Below are 20,322 nucleotides of genomic sequence, written 5' to 3'. Positions count from 1 at the left end.
ATTCAAATCAAATTTTACTTGCTACATGCACTACTTTACACTTATTTACATAAACTTTTATCTGTCACAAATCTGCTCAAGCCTGTATTTTTGCCACTTCCCTCTGTAATGATTTGGCTATTCTACATCTGCTGTTCCACCTAATTTAGTATAGTCTGCAAATTAATGAGCTTATTATTTACAGTCTTATTTAGATGAGTTATAGATTATAAAAAGAGTAGCAACCTCTGCACTGATCCCATTGGGGGACCACATTTAACATCACCTAATTCAAAAAAAGACCTCTTACTAGAGCTATCAGTTTAGCCAACAAATAAAGTTTGAATATTTAAATTAAAAATAAGTAAATGTTTAATTAACTTAATTAGATAAATGATTTTGAGTATTATGTATACTGTATGTTTGAACACTGTTTTTTATGCATTTATAGTATTATAGTAATGATAGAGGTGTCAGAAGCCACAGCAAGAACGAAAACCAAAAGGAAAAAAATCTTAGTGGTACTCAGCAACTGTTATTTAAATATAAGAGCCATCAAAGCCACCCATGCAGGTACACCCTATAAAAATGAAGAGTGTGCACAGTTGTCTTGTCTTTCATATAGAAATGACAACTGGGTGAGCAAATTAGGGCAAGGGTTAGGGTTACTTGTGGTCTTTGAGGAAATTCTTGAAGGAAATGACAGGATGTGTAGAATTTATTTAGTTAAAATAAAAAAATAAACAAAAATGCCACTTGTGCAAAGTAGAGTGTGTGGACTCCAACTTCATACATTTGTAGTGCTGAACACCAGTTATAATAATAACTGGAAAAACAGAATTATGGCTGTTATATTTCATTTACTTTAACTAGAACATCTTAGCATTAAACAGCAGTGAGGATCACAAGTTTAGAAGTGTTTCAGCGCAGGATCAGAAGCAGAACGATACTTTTAGGGTACAGGAGACATGTTCAGAAAAACCTACTCAGTTAATCAAAAAGTGGAGCAGTGGGATAGACAAAACTGTCTCAAATTATGATGTCAGATGGGATGGGTGAAACTGTTACTAATGAATAGAACAGGCTTACAATTCAAACATTATGAAAAGGCTGATGTGCAAAACTAGATCTGTGAAATACAGAGGTATCTTTGAATTTGAGTAACACAATATGAAAATTAGTGGGAGGTATGCCAAATATCTGTTCTTTTTTAAATGTCAGCATTTGTCTTTGAATAAGACATTTTTCAAATAAATTTGAATTATATTTTAATAGTAAAATTCTACCTGACAGCCCTACCACTCACCATAACCCTTTAAATGTTTTTGTTGCTTCCTCATAAAACTCCATCATACCAGTGAAGCACAATTCTAAGTGTTCTTAATGTCTAAACTGATGTTGACTATTCACTAATACATCTGGTTTGCCATGTGCTAATCAATATTTTTTTAAAATAATTAAATCCATTAATTTACCCATGATACATGATAAGCTTACTGGCCTTCTATTACATGCAATGATTTTTTAAAAATATGTTCTTAATGTACTTGCTCACTTCTTTATGTACCCTTCGATTAATGTTATCTTGTCCCGTGTAATTTATTTGATTTTTAGACTTTTAAACTAAAAACAGCACTTTTTTCTTCATAATTTCATTAAGTACCTCTTTGATATTTTGTGTAACTGCCAGGAGGTTATTAGCTTCGTAATATGTGAAAACATCAGAAAAATGCAAATTTAGAATACTTGCTATATAATTGTCTGTATATTTTAGTTCTTCTCTACTGCTCCTAATACAATCCAGTTACTCCTTCATTGTTCTTATTTGCTTTCTTCTTTTGTTCCTAAAAATGTTGAAAAAATCTCTTTGAGTTGTGCTCTAATAATTCTCAGTAATTGCCTTTAAACATATTCAGTATCATATTTGACAATTACTCTCGTGCTCTCACAAACCCTATAACTAGTGCTATAATTATTTGTTTTATATGCATTCTGCAAAAGTTTTTTTTAATATTCTTTTTTTTTTTGCACCTAATTTATCCACGGTGTGGTTCTCATTTATATCTTACTACTTCTAAATTTCAGGATGAACCTTTTCTGTGTTGTACATAAAACACTTTTAAGTCTTTGTTCTGCTCCACTGTTCCTTGACTAATTTTACACTTAAAAACTTATCTCAGTTTTTTTTTTTTTAAGTTTTGCAGCATTTGCCCTATTAAAGTTAAATGTAACAGTTTTAGTGTTTGCTCTGCCAAAGCACAGAGAAATGTAATAATAATATCATGAACACTACACTGAAATTGCTCAATCACTCGACCCAATGAATTCTATCCTGATTACCAGAAAATACTGAATCAAGATGGGTTTGTCAGTTGTTGCTTTTTTCTGGGTTTCCTTTTTACTACATTCACTGAGTTCATGAGTGTTATTGGGTCTGTTTTACCCAAACAAACCTACTCACTGTTGTTTTGATTATGTTCTTTTTAACCTCTATGAGATATATCCATTATATGAGCAAAGAAAACAAATCCTTACATATTGCATGGAAAAACTACAGTACTTAACTAAAAATGATTTATTCTATACTATATGTTACAAATTTCTTTATAAGAGTTCATCCTATCCACTGCTAATTGAGCCAGCAGTAAATTGTTTTCCTGATTGCTAAATTCTAATTGTTATTGTGGGGTCTCTGAGATCTGGTTTGTTTACATTTTCATTTCCTGAGTACAGTATTTGATATTACAAAAGTGATTTTTTTTCAATATTTATATTTTTGAGAGTATCATATCATGTATTTTTCTGACCCTTGTTGTCTTTGTTCAGCCAGGATTGTGTATTAGCAGGGCCTCTGCATCTGTTCTAAACCTTAACTGCAGCCTTATTCTTCTTCCAATGTGCCGTACGTTACTGGCTTTCCTACGAGGATCACACAAGGTAATTGCTGATATACCATAGTTAACTTGTTTTGAGTATGTATGTCTTCCAGTAGTGAAGAATTAATTTTCTTGAAATAATTTGTGGCAATGGTGGAATGAATGTTTAATTTAAATACTGTATAGCAGAGCTGTTCTATTAAATATGCTTCAGTTTTTTTTTTATTAAGGTTTGGTAAATATACTGACTGACATTTTTTATAAAGAGTAAGCAATTAAGATAACTAATAATTTGATTACAAAATGTAAAACCTTAATATATGTAAAAAGTATAAAGTTACCTCTTTATATTTTACTGTTAACAATAAGGTGATTATTTTTAAAGTTTTTCACAAATAATAGAGTTTGTGCATAGGGGTGTTTTTTAACTGGTTCATTATATTTTACTGTTGTTAGAGGTGATAGGCTTGACTGCATTTAATAAATAAGTATCAGCACCCTTCTGCTTGAGTGCATTTCGTGGTTAGATTTTGGCACAGTTAAAAAGTAACAAGATTGGTTTACCTAAATCAGTGAATACATTACCTTTGGTAACAGATTACAAATAAAAATAGAATTTATAGCCTATTTTGTATTTATACTTCAGCTAAAGAAAATTAATGGTTTCTGTAATCAAAACATAACTTTGGCTAACAAATCCAAAGAAACATTTCATTAGTAGATAGTAAAGTTTCTGAACAGTTAGGTGCTTAGTTATGCTCTGTCACATTTCAAGGTTGTCTCTTGTTAGCTGTGAATTAAGGAAAATGAGACTAGCTTAGATTGTTATAGCAAAGCAGAGAAAGTATATTTTTGTTAACATACACCAAATGAACCAGGTAACTTTATATATGTTTGATGTTTTTGTGCATACTTAAAGTTGACAGGTTTATCTTAAACTGTCATACATGAAAGTTGATTGTTTTTAAAAATTAAACTTTACCTAACTATTGCCAATTTAATCAAATTCTGGATTGAATTCAGTACTATTGTTACTTCTATAGCAACATCTGCTAAAGACAGTGGATTGTACACTGCCTATCTTCAAATATTTGACTTCCAAACATAAATTAAAGGTGAACAATGTAACTTATTAGTAAATCTATACTAATAAAAGGCAAAGCCCTCACTGACTGACTGACTCACTGACTGACTGACTCACTCATCACTAATTGTCCAACTTCCCGTGTAGGTAGAAGACTGAAATTTGGCAGGCTCATTCCTTACAGCTTACTTACAAAAGTTAGGCAGGTTTCATTTCGAAATTCTACGCGTAATGGTCATAACTGGAACCTGTTTTTTGTCCATATACTCTAATGGAGGAGGCGGAGTCACGTATCGCGTCATCACGTATTACGCCTCCTACGTAATCACGTGAAGTGAAAACAAGGAAGAGATTTACAGCACGAGTCAAATGCGGGAACGAAGGTAAATGACGTTAATTGTTGAGTGTCTTTTAATACTGTGTAATTGTTGAGTGTCTTTTAATACTGTGTAAGCATACATATTAACAGATGTGCAATTAAACGTGTGCATTTACGGGGTGATTTCTCAGGCTTAAAGCTCGAAGTGATCACTCGAGTGAAGGCAGCTTCACAAAAAAACAGATCCTTAACAAACTGTTATTGGTATATTTTACCTCAATTTTAAAAGTTTTTCTTTTCTTCTTAATAAAAATTTAAAAGCAGAACTTCACCGGTGCGAACCGCGGGGATTTGAGCGACTGACACATACAGACATATTCATGAGTGCAGGTACTTCGGAAAGAAAGCACCGTGTAAACCTAAAGTTTAAATTAAGTTCATAGACCTACAAAAGGTTGCCATTGATTTCAGGCAAGATTGCTTTTCTCCTGTACAACTAAACGTTGCATTCTCAAGAGTGTGCTTGCACGGCTTGGTCATATTACAACCGGAGTGCTGAACTGACAAACTGGTATACAAACAGAACAATCGTAAAAACAGGATTAAATAAAAAGGCGGCTTCCGTTGGCGAAGCAACGAAAAAGGAAGACCTTATATGACGTTCGTTTATAAAACAGCGGAGAGGCTGTGTGAAGTCAGCTACACAAAAAAACAGATCCTTAACAAATTGTTAGTGGTATATTTTACCTCAATTTAAAAAGGGTTTCTTTTCTTCTTAATAAAAATTTAAAAGCAGTACTTCGCCGGTGCCAAGCGCGGGGATTTCAGCGACTGACACATACAGATATATTCATGAGTGCAGGTACTATGGAAACAGAGCACCGTGTAAACCTAAAGTTTAAATTAAGTTCATAGACCTACAAAAGGTTGCCATTGATTTGAGGCAAGATTGCTTTTCTCCTGTACAACTATACATTGCATTCTCAAGAGTGTGCTTGCACAGCTTGGTCATATTCCAACCGGAGTGCTGAACTGACAATAGATAGATAGAGATATATATATATATATATAAGATAGATAGATAGATAGATAGATAGATAGATAGATAGATATATATATATATATATATATATATATATATATATATATATATATATATATATATATATAAGATAGATAGATAGATAGAGATATATATATATATCTAGATAGATAGATAGACAGATAGACAGATAGATAGATAGATAGATAGATAGATAGATAGATAGATAGATAGATAGATAGATAGATAGATAGATAGATAGATAGATAGATAGATAGATAGATAGAGATATATATATATATAGATCATCTATGGAAGAAACAAAAGTTACGTTTTTTGTTTAGATAGGAGAATGTGCCTAGAGGCTTTTCATTTAAATGCATAAGAAGATCCAGGGGCACAGCGGTGAATTCTAATTTTGAGATATTTTTGGGGCAGAAAGAAATGAGTTGGCTTGTATTAATTAACATGCAATATTTACATTATCTTACACTAATAAGCATGAAAATACAGGGTGAGCCAAAATGAAGTACCACATTTCTCAAGGTTATTGCGCAAAATAGATGCGGCCGAGTGGGTTGGGGTGGGGGTCCTTTGTGGGGCTATCTCAAGTCGAAGGTATATACATACAGATCTCAAAAGTGAAATTTATTTTTCATGAAATTTATTTTATCCTGTAGCGTTTTTGTAGAATAAACATTTGAAATATGGTACTTCTTTTTGGCTCATCCTATATTATAGTATATCAGTATGCCTGAGGAATATCAAAAGCATCTAATTTATGCAATGATTTTGATTGCCGGCAGACTTTAAATTGAGAGCAATTTTGTCATTTTACATGCCACACCAATGTCCCATTCTGAAAATTAACTACACAAAATTACAAAAAAAGATTTTTTAATAATGTTAAATTTAATCCACAACAGATTCATTTTGACAGTTGGACTAAATTTTATAATCATATAATAGATCCTCAACTTTCCTTCTAGACTTAAATTGTCATGAACTTTCAAAAATGAAGTAATATGGTTTCCTATTCTTCCCAAACAGATGGTTGTTTGTTTTCTAGACTGCTACAGGAGATAGAGAAGTTTAGTCTGTTATGATTAGGTTTGTATTACTTCAAACCATCATCAGCAAAAGTGGAATAAAAAATAACCTAATAGTGTTTTTTTTTTCAGTGGCCGGCCTGTACACTGGTAATGTGAGTGCTGTGCAGAGTGGAGGCAGAACTGTTGTGTTTTTCCCAGTTAATTCTGGGCTTTGTTGTGTGTCCTTGCTCCTACTCTGTTGAATGCTTGCATTGACTGGGTGTTGGGCAGGGTCGTGGGGTCCAGCGGCTGTGGGGTATCTGTTGGTGAAGAAAGATTCACTGGTCTTGACTTTACCGACAATGCTGTGATCTTTGCAGAGTCAATGTAGGCTCTGATCTGGTCTCTCGAGAGACTGAGTGATGAGTCTGAGTCTCTGGGCTTGTGAGTGTCCTGGATAAAAACCAAGATCCAGGCCTTTAATGACCTCTTGGGCACAGCCATCAGCAGTGTGTCTGTTTGTGGAGAGACTGTCGACCTAGTTGAAAAGTTTACTTGCCTAGGCAGCGACATTCATGTCTCTGGTGACTCTTCCTATGAAGTCAGCAGACAGATTGGGGGGTCATTAGGTCGCTGGAAAGGGGTGTGTAGCACTCACGATATCCTGGTGCTTCCTGTTTTGCTATATGTTTACAAGATATGGACCCTATCCAGTGACCTGAGATGAAGACTTGACTCCTTCGGTACTGTGTCTCTCCGGAGAATCCTTGGGTACCATTGGTTTAGCTTTGTGTCGAACAAGCGGTTGCTTACTAAGTCCCGAATGAGGCACATTACAACACAGTGAGGGGGCATTAGTTACTGTACTATAGTCATGTGCCGCAACTCCCTGAGGGCGATCCAACTCACAAGATCCTCATTGTTGAGGACCCAAGTGGCTGGACCAGTCCAAGGTGACACCCACATACATCTGGCTGTGGCAGATAAATGGTCATTTCTGGGGGCAGGGAATTGGACCAAGTGTCTCTTGTCTTATTGTTTTGAAGACTTTCAAAATATTACTGAAATGTGTGGCTAATTAATATTTGCCAGTTTATCTGAGCTGTGCAAAATATAGAATAGGCATATTAAGTATTTAAGATTATGACTGTCAGAGAGACTCCCGGAATTTTTCTCATGTATATCTGGATAAACAAGATTATTACACTTTTGTTTGAATTATGCAGATATTAAAAATAGTACATTTATACTGTGTGATAAATACTTTTCAGTTTAATTTTTTGCTAGTTTTTTAACTGGAGAGCCCAATACTAAACATACTTCTGAATTTATTTTGCTCATCATAAAAATCTTTGTTTATTTCATTAAGGAATTTGATGAAGTAAAAAAATGTTGTTGCAACAACTTAAAGAAAACAACTGATATGGAAAAATGGTATGTACCTATGTGATTTTTAAGTTAAAGTTTGATTGCTTGTGATTTTTTTTTTTGTCAGGTAACTGGTAGAAGAGCTAGACGATTGTTGGATAAAAGCAAAACTTTTCATACAGTTTGTGGCATTACTATCTCTGTCTTTTCAGGTGAGACAATGTATTTCTTTTGTCTGACCTATATGATTTTAGTTTACAAAGTATATAATATGTAACAGCTCATATAATCCCCAATCAAATATGAGGTTTAATTTAATGTGATTATTAAAAATCAAATAATTTATTTCACTTTATTTTGATCCATTATCCTTTTAACTTAATTATGCAGTTTTGCAAGTGATATTCATATTGTGTCATATGTGTCTTTCCTTTATCTCTTTTTCCTTAAAATTGTTAAGTTGCTAAAATGTTTTCCATGTGCTTTTTTAGTACTTTGAGGTAATTTCCTCCCAAGGGCATGTGTTTTAGGTGTATGATTTTTTTCCATCTTCAGTACAGGTTTGTCAGCTGCAGACAGCAGGGTATTAATAGCCTCGTATTATATAAGCACATTGTAATCATGTACCCCTTATAATATTGCCATTTAATCACAAGATCACACACTCCTTCACTTCAAACACGTCACTTAATATGGCACCTTTGTTTTTTAGAGGACTTGCCAATTCCCTAGTTTTTTCATTCTGTTCTTTTCAGTGTAGGGAATGTTAATACCCATATTCTAGCCACATAACCAAAACTAATACATAATACAAAAATCAGAAAGTCAACAATGCCAAAAACAAAAGTCAGAAGTGATGATGCTCAAAAGGAGTACTAACCGCAATAAAAAGTCAGGTAGTGTTTGTTTTAAATTGTAACATTGGACATTGGGAATGGTGTAACATCTTGTTTTTTAGTAGTGGCAGCATGCATTTACACATCATGTAACAGAACTCATTTAACTGGCATCTGCCCATGTCAACTGTAAACAAAACGCATGTGAAAAATTAATGAAATCTGCAAATGGCACATGTCATCAGAACCCTCTTTCTTGCCAGTTGCTTGTGTGTGCTCCTCAGTTTTAGAAGCAGTAATCTTCATTTCTCAGAAACCTGGAAATAAATATACTATAAACATGCACATGCAAAATCTCAGAAATATTTTACAAGTAGTACATAGTATACTGTAGTACACAGACACTGTTAATGAAGCAAACTGATCCAAATATTATTTTAAATATTTTCAGTTATATTTTATATAACAGGTATTTGACACTTGTGCGTGATGGATATGTTCTTGTTGTTTTAACTAGACTTAAATATAAACACATTCCAAGTAATTCTTAGGCTCAGTAATAGTAAAATCAATAAAAGCAACACATATCAGATGTTTTACTTGGATTTCATGTTTTTTCACCATTTTTATGTCATTCCAGGTTACTTTCATCTTCCCGTTTAATTTTGAAGGAAGTGCCATTAAACCCATTTGGAACTGAAACATTCCCTCAATTATTTATCATGTGCTCTGAATGCACTGTGGTTGAGATTGTCATATATATTTTCCTTTTTACCTTATATTTTACATTTGCACTTCCATGCATTATTGCTTACTTTGCTTAGACCAAGTTGTCTAATGCCTTTTAGAAAAAAAAATCATTAAGTGTTTGTTTTAATATATTAAGTACAATTTTTAAGTGAAAAGTAAGCATTCTCTTAGTACTAGAAGTTCTTACTTTACAAACTACATAATACTGTAGTAAACTAATTAGTTTGTTCAGACCAAGTCGTTTGTTATTACTTGTGTCCTTACTTATTACAGTCTTGACAGCTTCAACTATGCTTAATGTTTGCTATTAAGAAAAATAAATAAAGTCTCACTGACATGTGATTCTATAGTATTAATGAGACAACATAGCAGTTAAGACTCTGTGCTGCATAACAAAACACTTGCTTGGATTTAAGAAGGCTTTAAACATGCACTGTGGCACATTTTTTGATGATGAAACCCTGTAAACACATTCAGCTCCAAAACCTAGGTACAAACAGTTTGGGAGGGGTTCCTTTTTACATGTTGCTTTCAACTTTTCTTGAAAGCTCTTTTAAATGAGTTGCTCTGTTTTCATTAATTCAGTTAATAAATTGTAGGTAGTTAAGGCAGTGGTACAAGTACTTTCAGATAGTGGTAGTCAGTATTTTTAGGTTTTTTTTAGATGTACCCTTTGCATTGTGCAATATACAGTATTAGATTTCTGTCTAATATGTTCTAAAACACATGTAGTCTTTGCTTGGGAATTAGGGGTGCATTTCTGTCTATGTACTCTGAGGGCTGGGTGGATATTGCTCTGGCCCTAACAAAAAGCACCTTATCTTGCCTCAGAAAAATGTAAAAGTACAGTATATAACTTATTGACCTGTCTTAATTTTTAAAACTCTTAAATGGTTCTGTTGTTACTGCTTAGTCATTTTCCTGAAATATGTTAAATGATGCATTTTTTGAAGTCAGTTATTATGTCTCATTTATGGCAAATATTAATTTGCCCCGGATATCAAAAACTGGGCTTATCTTTTTAATAGTAACCAGACTTCCATCACCTCAGGTAATAATATTTTCAACTTATAATAGATCTAGGGTATTCAGTATATGTTGGCAGCTGACACAAGCAGCTAATGACTAGGAGTAATGGTCAATTAGCTCATATTGTGCACTTTCACTTTCAAGATGTTCATTTTTTTATGTTATGAATTTATTTTCCACATAAATGTGGTAGAACTTAGCTAGTAGTACTACCTCCCATGGAGAAATAAAATTCTTAGGTTTCATTTTATGTCACAGTATTTCATATGTTTGTTTATAGGCACATATATATTCATAGTTTATATGAACATTTACTGTTATAGCAGTGCTTATTTTCAGTCAAAATATTTTACTTGCTAATATTTTCCTCACTAGAGAAAAATGCTGGATGTCTAGTCAGTGTATTGTCTACATTGTGCAAAAGAATGTAGTCTGATAACAGCACCTGTGGGCAGTAATGTCCTTTTTCTATGGATTCTGAATGTGACTCAGTGTGTAATATGAATCTCTTTGTCTAAGTATTGTTGCACTTTTGAATATCAGTTATAACATAGTAGAAATTGTAAGAAAATGTTCCAGCTAAAGTCTTACTTAAGAGTATCACAAACTCATTCATACTGAAAAAGAATTGACAAATCACATTTGAACCGCTTTATGCATCTGTTACATCAGTGAGCTTAGCTAAAGTCACAAAATAATATCCACTTTCATGGTTTAACATTTTATTCCTTGATATTTTGTATCACATTTCAGTGTGCAAGGATGAAGTTATTCAAAAGAACAAAGCAGGTTCTGGACAAGCATAGAAAACATTCTTGTTACATACTAAAATGCTAAAAACACTTTTGGTAATTGCAGAAGAGAATGCCTTAAACACAAAAGTTTTCACTTCTTTACACTGTTTTCATTCTTTTTTCAGTGCTCCATGTTGCATCTCATATGATAAATGCTGTAAATTTCTCTGTCAATTTCAGTGAAGAATTTCCTCCATTGAATCTGGCACATTACAAAGGCGAGGTAAGCAGTAGTTAATGCATTATAGAAATACTTTTTTTTAGATTTTTTGAATTTGATGACTGCTTTTTTGTTGACTGCTTTATAACTTTATAAGAAAGAAAGAAAGAAAGAAAGAAAGAAAGAAAGAAAGAAAGAAAGAAAGAAAGATAACATAATTTTGTGTTTACTGTTTATGTAAAATAGGGGTGAAGGGGTTATTTGACACTCTGAGCTTTATGTACTGGTTGGTTTGAAGATGGGTGAATGGATGGCTTGACCTGTTGTGGAAACAAAAATCTATAAGCAAAACTTAGAATATAGCATCTTTCAGAATTGACAACATCACAGCAAAAATGCTGATTTATGTGCTTGTAAACAGGCCTGTGCAGGGCATAAACTTCCATCTTCTGCATGTGACTATAAACCATTTGGCCGTAGTATTAAAAAATATATATTTATACATAGTGTTCTAATATAGTTTCTTTCAGACTTTAAGTGGTGATGGTGGGACTATCCAAAAATTATGTTCAAATTTGTAATCAGGATGAAGATTAAGACCAACCACTCTTGTTAGTGATTTTCTTAGAGAGGTTGTGTGTAGTAGTAGGACAGTAGAGTTAGGACTTTGTGGTAAGGCTTTATTGGTAATAAAGATTAGTTCAGTTTACTGATTACTATGCATTGGTTACTATGCATGTGAGGGCAAGTAGATAATAAGTTGGTTAAACTTATTGACTAATGACTGGAGATATACTTGGATAATAATACACTGACTGAGTGATTTACTGTAGTTTATGGTACAAGTTTAACAAGTTGTTAAAATTATTTCATTGTATATTTCTTGGATGGATTGGAATAAAGGAATACTGGAATGTTTTTTACTTTTTTTTATCTATTTTAAATATTACATCTTTTTAACTTTGGAAAAGCCGTTTAATGGTAATCCCTTTGGTAAGAAAGAAGAAGAAGAAGAAGGAGGAGGTGGTAGTTTCAAAAGTTGTTGAAATGGAAGAGGACCAGTATAAAATCAGGACAGTTAGGCAGTACAAGCAAGGTTGCTCAACAACCTGAGAGATTTTCATCAACAAAGCCTTAAAATGGACTGAAGTTTGGATCATAACACTGGCCACACTCTGCTTTCATATTAGGGCTACTTATGGTGTATTCCTAAACCCCAGAAACCTGTGCCAGTGGTTCAGCACCAAATAAAAGTGCATCATCTGCAGTTTTTTTCTAAAACAAGTCTTTGGCACCTCACAGGTGGCGCAGTGGTAGTGCTGCTGCTTTGCAGTAAGGAGATTGTGGGTTCGTTTCCCGGGTCCTCCCTGTGTGGAGAGCGCTTTGAGTAGTGAGAAAAGCGCTATATAAATGTAAAGAATTATTATTAATTATTATTCTCTTGTGCTGCCAGACTGCATTATCACAAGATTGGCATGATCAGGAGGTTTTGGAGACAAGCAAAATGGAGGCAAATAAAGGTTACCTTCAACAAAAGTACTTACCCATCACACAAGGAGAAGTAGCACAGGACAAAAAGTGAAGGGAAAAAGAAAGAAAGAATAATTGTCCCTCCAAAAGAAAGCTCTTTTAATCAATGTGATCAGAGCTGAATCAACAGCTTTATTTTCTCATTCGAATGACAACCATGCTCACAGTACCTTTAGCAACAGAACAAAACAGTCACTATGATTGAGCTGACTATCCCATGGAAGAAAGCGGTGAAGGAGACCAATAAGAAGAACAGTCATAAAAACTCAATTGACAATTGAATGCAAGGAGCTGGGATGGAGGGGAGCCATTTTTGCATTAGAGGTTCTGGTTTCTTTGCAGGAACATCTTCCCAGTGTTATTTGAGGGGTGTTGGAAGTTTTGGTTGTGGCTAAGGAGGAGATATAAGGGCTGGAGAACACATACCATAGTATAGGAGGACAGCAGTAGGATAATACAAGTAGAACTAAAGAACCTTATGTGGTTCCTCTGGTAGAAAAGAATCCTGAGGCCAGTTGCAGGGAGTGACAGGGATATTTCTCTAACTGCTCCATAACCAGTAGGTGTTCCAGGATTAAAAGAACAAATCATAGGTTAGGGATGGCTTCCAGCTGATAATCCTACAGCTGACAATAAGGCACTGGTGAAATTTTTATTGTTAAAAAACATTTTTGACTGTTTGTTTCAGGGGGATAAACATATTGCTAAGTATGCTCCTACTAACCACAGACTACTCTGTACTTTAAATGTTCTTTGGACATCTCAAAAAGGTTACTTTAAGTGAGATTAAGCTTTTGATTCTATCAAATAAAGATGATAAACAAGAATCTGTACAATTTATGTTGCATTCTTTATGATAATAAAAGTGTTTGTCCTTTGTATCTTTACTGTTCATAGGACCCTAGGATTCTAATCTTTACTACTGGTATGTACCATTTATTTGTTAAGTTAATTCATTTGTCTGTTTCTAAAGGTATTATGTAAAGAGAAAACTTATTTCCTTAATGTCTGGAATTTAAACAATCAACAGATAGTAATCAAACTTCATCTGTCTTTACAGAGTGGGATAACTTTAAGAGGTTAAACTGGGTTCTTAAGCAGTTTGCAGTCTTTTGGTTAGACTACATTTGAACTTAAATTAAAAGTGGTTACAGTACTTAATTATAAATCCCACTTTAAACAGATGATCCCTCTTTTTAAACTTTGTACTTTTTTTTTTACTTTTTGATTACATCTTGCCTGAAGAAGGGGCCTGAGTTGCCTCGAAAGCTTGCATATTGTAATCTTTTTAGTTAGCCAATAAAAGGTGTCATTTTGCTTGGCTTTTCTCTACATTCATAATGGCTAACACGGTACAACACCCTAGTACTACTTTTATCTCAAAGTTTAGGAAAGAAAAAATGTTTGTCTCAAGAATTTTATATTATGTGAGGTTGAAATGAGTCCTGCTAAATTGTTCCCCAAAGATACATGATCTGTGTTTCATTTAATAAGTGAAGTACTAGGGAGTTGTACTGTGTTAGCCATTATGAATGTAGTGAAAAGTCAAGCAAAATGACACCTTTTATTGGCTAACTAAAATGATTAGAATATGCAAGCTTTCGAGGCAACTCAGGCCCCTTCTTCAGGATTACATCTTGCCTGAAGAAGGGGCCTGTTGCCTCAAAAGCTTGCATATTGTAATCTTTTTAGTTAGCCAATAAAAGGTGTCATTTTGCTTGACTTTTCACTACATTTAATGAGTGACAAAGTTAGTTTTTGTTTTGTCCCTGTGGACCAAAACTTTATAAAGAAATTGATTATGCTAACAACTAAAATAAACCCTTAGACTTTTAACACTTGTGAGCTGAGGCCTATTTAAGCTAGTTACCGTATATTTGGCAGATACAAAGTTTAAACAGTAGATTTTTATTGGATTTCAACCATTTTATTTTTCTTTTGCTCTTAGTTCCAGGATTAACAGGTGTCCTCTTGGTACTGATTCTTTTCCTAATGGTTACAGCGTCTTCATATTCAGTTAGGTAAGGAAAATGTGTTTGTTTAATGGACTTACCATAATGGGGCCATAGTAGAAAGCATTTGAAGTGGGAGATTACCAGTTTACAACAAGGGAGGAGCTGATCAGCTGAAAACTATTGTGAAAAATCTTCATTAAGAGTGGATGTTCCTAGTTTACTCTCATTAGCGAAGCATTTAAATAGACAGGTCAAAATATAATGCTTGTGTAATATAAAGAACATTGACATACTGTAGTAATTTTGTTTAATTTGTTAAGTAACATAGATAGATTTGCCTCAGTTCAATCATTATGTTGTGAAGTGTAACTTTAGTATACTGTGTGTCTGTGCTCCAGAAATACAGCAGTAGAACAAGACATTAAGTAAATTTTGTCTTTTAGTATATATAAACATATTGATTCTGTCTGTGAGTTTTTTTTGCATTTCTTCCACATTATTGTTTATTAGTTTTCTTGCTTCAAACTAATTTGGGAAACTTGGTGGCATGATTGCCAGTACTGCTGTTTTATAGCAATCACACCCATAGTTTGAATCTATGTTCAGTCACTGCCACTTGTTTTTACATTCTCCCAAGTTCTTCTTTAGTTTTACTTTGGGTACTCCTGGTTTCCCCATCCATCTCAAATATGTATATATTAGGTTAATTTCAGGCTCTAAATAGAACTGATTTGAATAAGTGAGTGTGGATGTGTCTGCGAGTGTGCCCTATAGTGGTCTGACACCCTTCTGACTTTGGCCCTATGACGGGGATTCAGCAGATTTCAATAAGTATGGATTCAGGAATTTAGAAAGAATAAATGTTTTTTACCATAAAACATCTGATAAATTCACCTTGGCAATTTTGTATATTCTTGGAAGCCTTTATCCTTAGATATGCCCTCTTCATTTCTTTGAGGCTCCTGTACGGCTTAGGATCCTCTAAGGATTAAAGACGGGGCCCTTAGTTTCTATACAGCCTTATTCAGATTGTGGGGATGATCCAAACTAGAATCACCATGCTTAACACCAGACATTACTTCTTTTGTAGGAGGCAGAGCTATTTGAACCCCCCTACATCTTTTGTAGAAGGCAGAGCTATTTGAAAGCACACACACACACACTAATAACTCCAATTTCTTTACCTAACCTAACCTGACATCCAAAGTTTGACTAGCAATCTCAGTCATTTGAGGTTAAGACAAGAATTTTTTTTCTCATAGTTATTATAGCAAGCACTACATGGTTCCCCTCACGTGTGTCCAGGTCCCCTTCGTACTGTGTCTCCTTTTCTTTGCCCATCTTGGTCTCAACAGTCTGAGTAGAAGCCTCCAAGACTTGAGGTTCAGACATGGCCAATTCACTCATTATATGTGACATAAGTTTTGGAGTGCTACTTGATTCCCTGACACGTTACCAGGGACCATTTCACACTGTGTTCTCTTATGCTGTAGTATACAAGGATTGCTCACCAGTATAGCCAAATCCACTCCTGGTAGCAGTCCTATTCCCAGATGCCATAAAAAGCTGTCATCAGCTTCAAAGGGTTCTTTTGTGGTGTCCTTGATCCCTTTTATTGCAGCCTCTAATGTATTAAGCATGGATTGTAACCCATGTACTGGCTGAAGTAGCCTTTTCAGGTCTTTCAGATCACCTTGGCCTTCAGGATGGCTCATCCGGTTCCAGAAGGAACTTTGGGCTTTTCCACCCATTTGTCGCGAGTCTTTACACACATGTTGTCCTTGCACATAATCAGTGGGGTATTCCTTGGCAGGATGGGAAATGAGTCTGGAAGCCCATTCATAGGTCCAATTCTGTTGCATTTCAGATAATTTATCAGCAGAACTCAGACACTTATCCCGGAGCCCATTAACATTCTCTAAAGGAAAAAGAGATTCACTTGTTTTGCAGATCTGGTGTCTTCCAAACCCTCCACATCTAATTCCTATATCAATCTGCTGAAAGTTATATAGTGATAATTATTTTTCAGGATCTATTTAAAATTGTAGTATATATTCCCAATAAATTAATGAAGGAATTTTTAGATTAATGCAGGAAAAATTATAGTGCAAAAATGTGCAACTGATAATGTTTTAGTTCATAATTGTTTTGAATGGTAATTTCATTGCATATTTTCATGTGTTTCTTTAAATCATACCAACTAATAATTGAGAGTAATGTTTAATTTCCTAATTCTTGCAATAGTTTTATCTTTAGTTAACTGACTATGTTAAAAGCTTTGTAATAAAGTATGTTTTTTTTGCTTTCCTCAGGCTTTCCAGCTACAACATCTTTTGGTATTCCCATAATCTCTTCTTCATCTTCTACATTATACTCCTGTTGCATGTAGCTGGGTGAGTGACAATGTTAATTTTTCTTCTTGCATGAATGTCTTTGGTGGGCACAGTATACAGTAGCTTAGTACCAGAGCTACAGCAACAACATTTGTGTCTATAGAACATTTTCAAAAACAGGATGTACAATAGTTTAAAGTGCTTAACAAGATGTCAACAAAATAGTAGAAAGAAAAGAAAAACAAATTAAATTAGATAAAAATAAAAATAATAAATAAGTAACAAAAAGTAAATCAGTACTAGCTTATATAACACAGATATACTAGAAATGTAGAGTCTTTATATATAATGCCATTTGGTAGGTCTCTAAAGATGAATCGGATGATAAGTTCAGATGGCCGGGAGGACAGAAAAAAAACAAAAAACAAAACAAAACAAAACTCCCAATAATCCAGAGGAAAAAGAAAAGCAAAATCTGCTGGGGTTTCAAGGCCAAAAGACTGCCCAACTCCCACTGGGCATTCTACCAATCAAAAATTTCTTTGTTATTCTGCATTGTTTGCAGGATTTGTCTCAGAGGATTCTGTGCAGTGGGTTTCATGGACAGCGGGGTACATAAAATTAGGAATACAACTCAAATATAGCTATGATAAAGCCACATTTAAAAAGTGAGATTTTAGATGTTTTTCTTTTAAAATGATGCATGGTGTTAGCCTTTCAAGGCGGGTTTTTTTGTTGTATTTTGTTTTATGTGCTTTGTGTATTTTATGATGGACTATTAGTTTAGTTTTCCTCCATTTACACTCACCTCTGTGTTCTTTTTCTTTAGTTCAGACATTCTGTGAGTCTTCAATGGTATTTTAATGTTGGAGGATTTCTTAACAATTTTTTTAATGGGACCACTATGTCAGCTGTAGCTCTCAACTTAACATTCACATTTTCTACCTTACTGGTTACATTACTAGCTGTATTAGGGCAAGCACTATTGATTGGTTATTCTGAGTATTAGCAAACCTAGAGGCTATTGATGCATTAAAATAATGTTTATCTAACAAATTGGTTCTTTTTAGATCTTGTTACCAGTATTTCTACATCAAATAAAATGTGGAAATTGTCAAATATACCAATATCCACGGCCTGCCTTATGTCAGTTTTTAGTTCTTTTGAAATTAATGAATCCATTCTGTGCCCTACTTTATGTGTAGAATGGCTGTTGTGCTGGCTAAGATCAAAAGACTGCAATAAGTTAATAAATTCTCTTGCTTTAGGATCACATTGGTTATCCATATGAAAATCAAAATTGCCTACAATTAGGAACCTGTCATAGTTAGTTATTATTATAGATACTAAGTCTAAGAATTCCTTGATAAAAGAAGCATTATGTCTGGGAGGTCAATACCCAGTCAATATTAGAGACTGTGGGACTACTTGAATAACGATGGCAACATACTGAAACTTGTATCTTTACAGTTTCATTGGCTCAAGAAGTACTTGCTAAACTGCCACCCTTTTTACTCTGGCGAACAAAATGAACAAAATTGTAATTCGGAGGTGCTGTGCCAGTTAACACTGCAGCGCCATAGTAGCCTAAAAGCAGCAATTGGTCACATTAAAAATATTTCTTAGGTATGCTCTGTAGGACCCCACATTTTTTCAATGCCTCAGACAATTGGGGAAAGGATGCTTAATCATGTAAAATTTAAATATTCCAAGATTCTATCAATTATAGAGAAACAAACATTTATATAGTGAGCTATTTTCAAACAGCTGTTAGCAAAAAAGTAAATTCTTAAGATAAAAAAAAAATTATAAATGAGAATGTTGAAAGAAAAGGAAATTTTACCTGATAAAAGTTATGACGTAAATACTTTGGACCTCCTTTTTTTTTCTTGCTTACCATGCTTAAAAAAATTATTCATTCACAGAAAGTTATTTCTGACTCTATATATAAAACAATGACAAAACCATTCATCAAGACAAATACATGAATTATGAAAGAAACAAGCAGTGCTACCCATCTAAGATGGGTTGGAATCTAAGTAATCAATGTAGACTTCAGTGTTAATGTTTGCAGTGAACAACACAATGCATATGTCTTTGTTATATACCATTTGGTATGGGATTCATAAAAGCAGTGTTAATATTTATGATGCGCCATCTATTGGATTAACATAGACATTGCAACTGGATATACACACGGACAGACATACATACACTTGTCCTTTTATTAAGGTGGATTGGGCTCTGGTTAACAAGTTGGATATACTGAGTGGACTTAGATTGATTTACTGATTTGTTCTTAGTTGTAGAGGAAATGATGTAAACATAGATTATTTAAATTTTACAATTCTTCAAGTCATACATTGTTAAGACAAGTAAGCACATTATGTTCAAAGATTCCGTATGTTCAGAGTTGCATCATACATTACTGCTAAGCAGATGAATTATTCTGGCTGAAAGAACTTATTTAAGGCATGTTATCAAAAGATAGGTCTTTGAGTGTTAATAGTTGTCTGAAAAGCATTGAATGAGAAATCTGTCCTCAGACAAATCACAAGAATTTTCTTTAGTTGCATTTAACAAATATATTTGTAGATAAAAAAGCTATTCAATTTGCTGTGAAGATCGCTAACATGTTACATAAAACTGCAAAGAGCTCTTGTACCATATAATTTTATTTTTACATGAATTAACAGTTCTTAAATAAACATGTCCATCTGACCCACTTTATGGAAAGTTAGACTTCAGCTGGGAATAAACTTGCAGCTGTTTATAAAGTCCTGAATATGGCTGAGATTGTCACAAAATGAGCTGTTGTAAAGGTCACAGCCAAAAGGAAGTGGTGTTTAAAGTATGCTGAAGTACTGAATGTAGAATCTAGAAGGAAAATTTGTTCTCACACCTCCGTATTTTATAGATTGCTAAGACGGTCTTTTAATGTGTTTGCCATACTTGTGGTAGAAGTTGCACTAGTGAATATATAAAATGGAAGCATCAGCATCTGTGAAACATTGTTATAGAAATCTTCAAATACTGAACAAAGAGTCAACGGACAGTGCCACAAGCTTCAGTAAACACAATACAAGGTTTAAAAGTATATATATTTTTAACATTTTTTCTTTTCATTTACCGTATATTTTAGAGGGTACGGGCCTGTTTGCTATTGTGGGTTGCTGCTGCCATTTATGTCATCTCCTTAATTGTTACTGAATGTGTAAAAGCTTGCAAAATACCCA

At 33.9% G+C, this 20,322-nt stretch overlaps 1 protein-coding gene across 2 annotated transcripts in view; it reads left to right on the top strand.

Moving 5' to 3' along the window:
• LOC114650646 (NADPH oxidase 4) overlaps positions 1-20,322 on the top strand; it is an 85,004-nt gene that overhangs the window by 13,253 nt on the left and 51,429 nt on the right. The window contains exons 3-8 of one of the 2 annotated variants that reach the window (XM_028800417.2): positions 2,806-2,916; positions 7,827-7,911; positions 11,234-11,331; positions 13,696-13,723; positions 14,747-14,819; positions 17,066-17,146. In XM_028800417.2, coding sequence (XP_028656250.1) covers positions 2,806-2,916; positions 7,827-7,911; positions 11,234-11,331; positions 13,696-13,723; positions 14,747-14,819; positions 17,066-17,146 — 476 coding nt within the window. The remainder of the gene's footprint in view (positions 1-2,805; positions 2,917-7,826; positions 7,912-11,233; positions 11,332-13,695; positions 13,724-14,746; positions 14,820-17,065; positions 17,147-20,322) is intronic. The other variant, XM_028800418.2, reaches the window with a different exon arrangement.

This window comes from Erpetoichthys calabaricus, chromosome 4 (assembly GCF_900747795.2).
Source record: "Erpetoichthys calabaricus chromosome 4, fErpCal1.3, whole genome shotgun sequence".
Lineage (NCBI taxonomy): Eukaryota > Metazoa > Chordata > Cladistia > Polypteriformes > Polypteridae > Erpetoichthys > Erpetoichthys calabaricus.
This window is presented reverse-complemented; position numbering and strand designations above follow the sequence as displayed.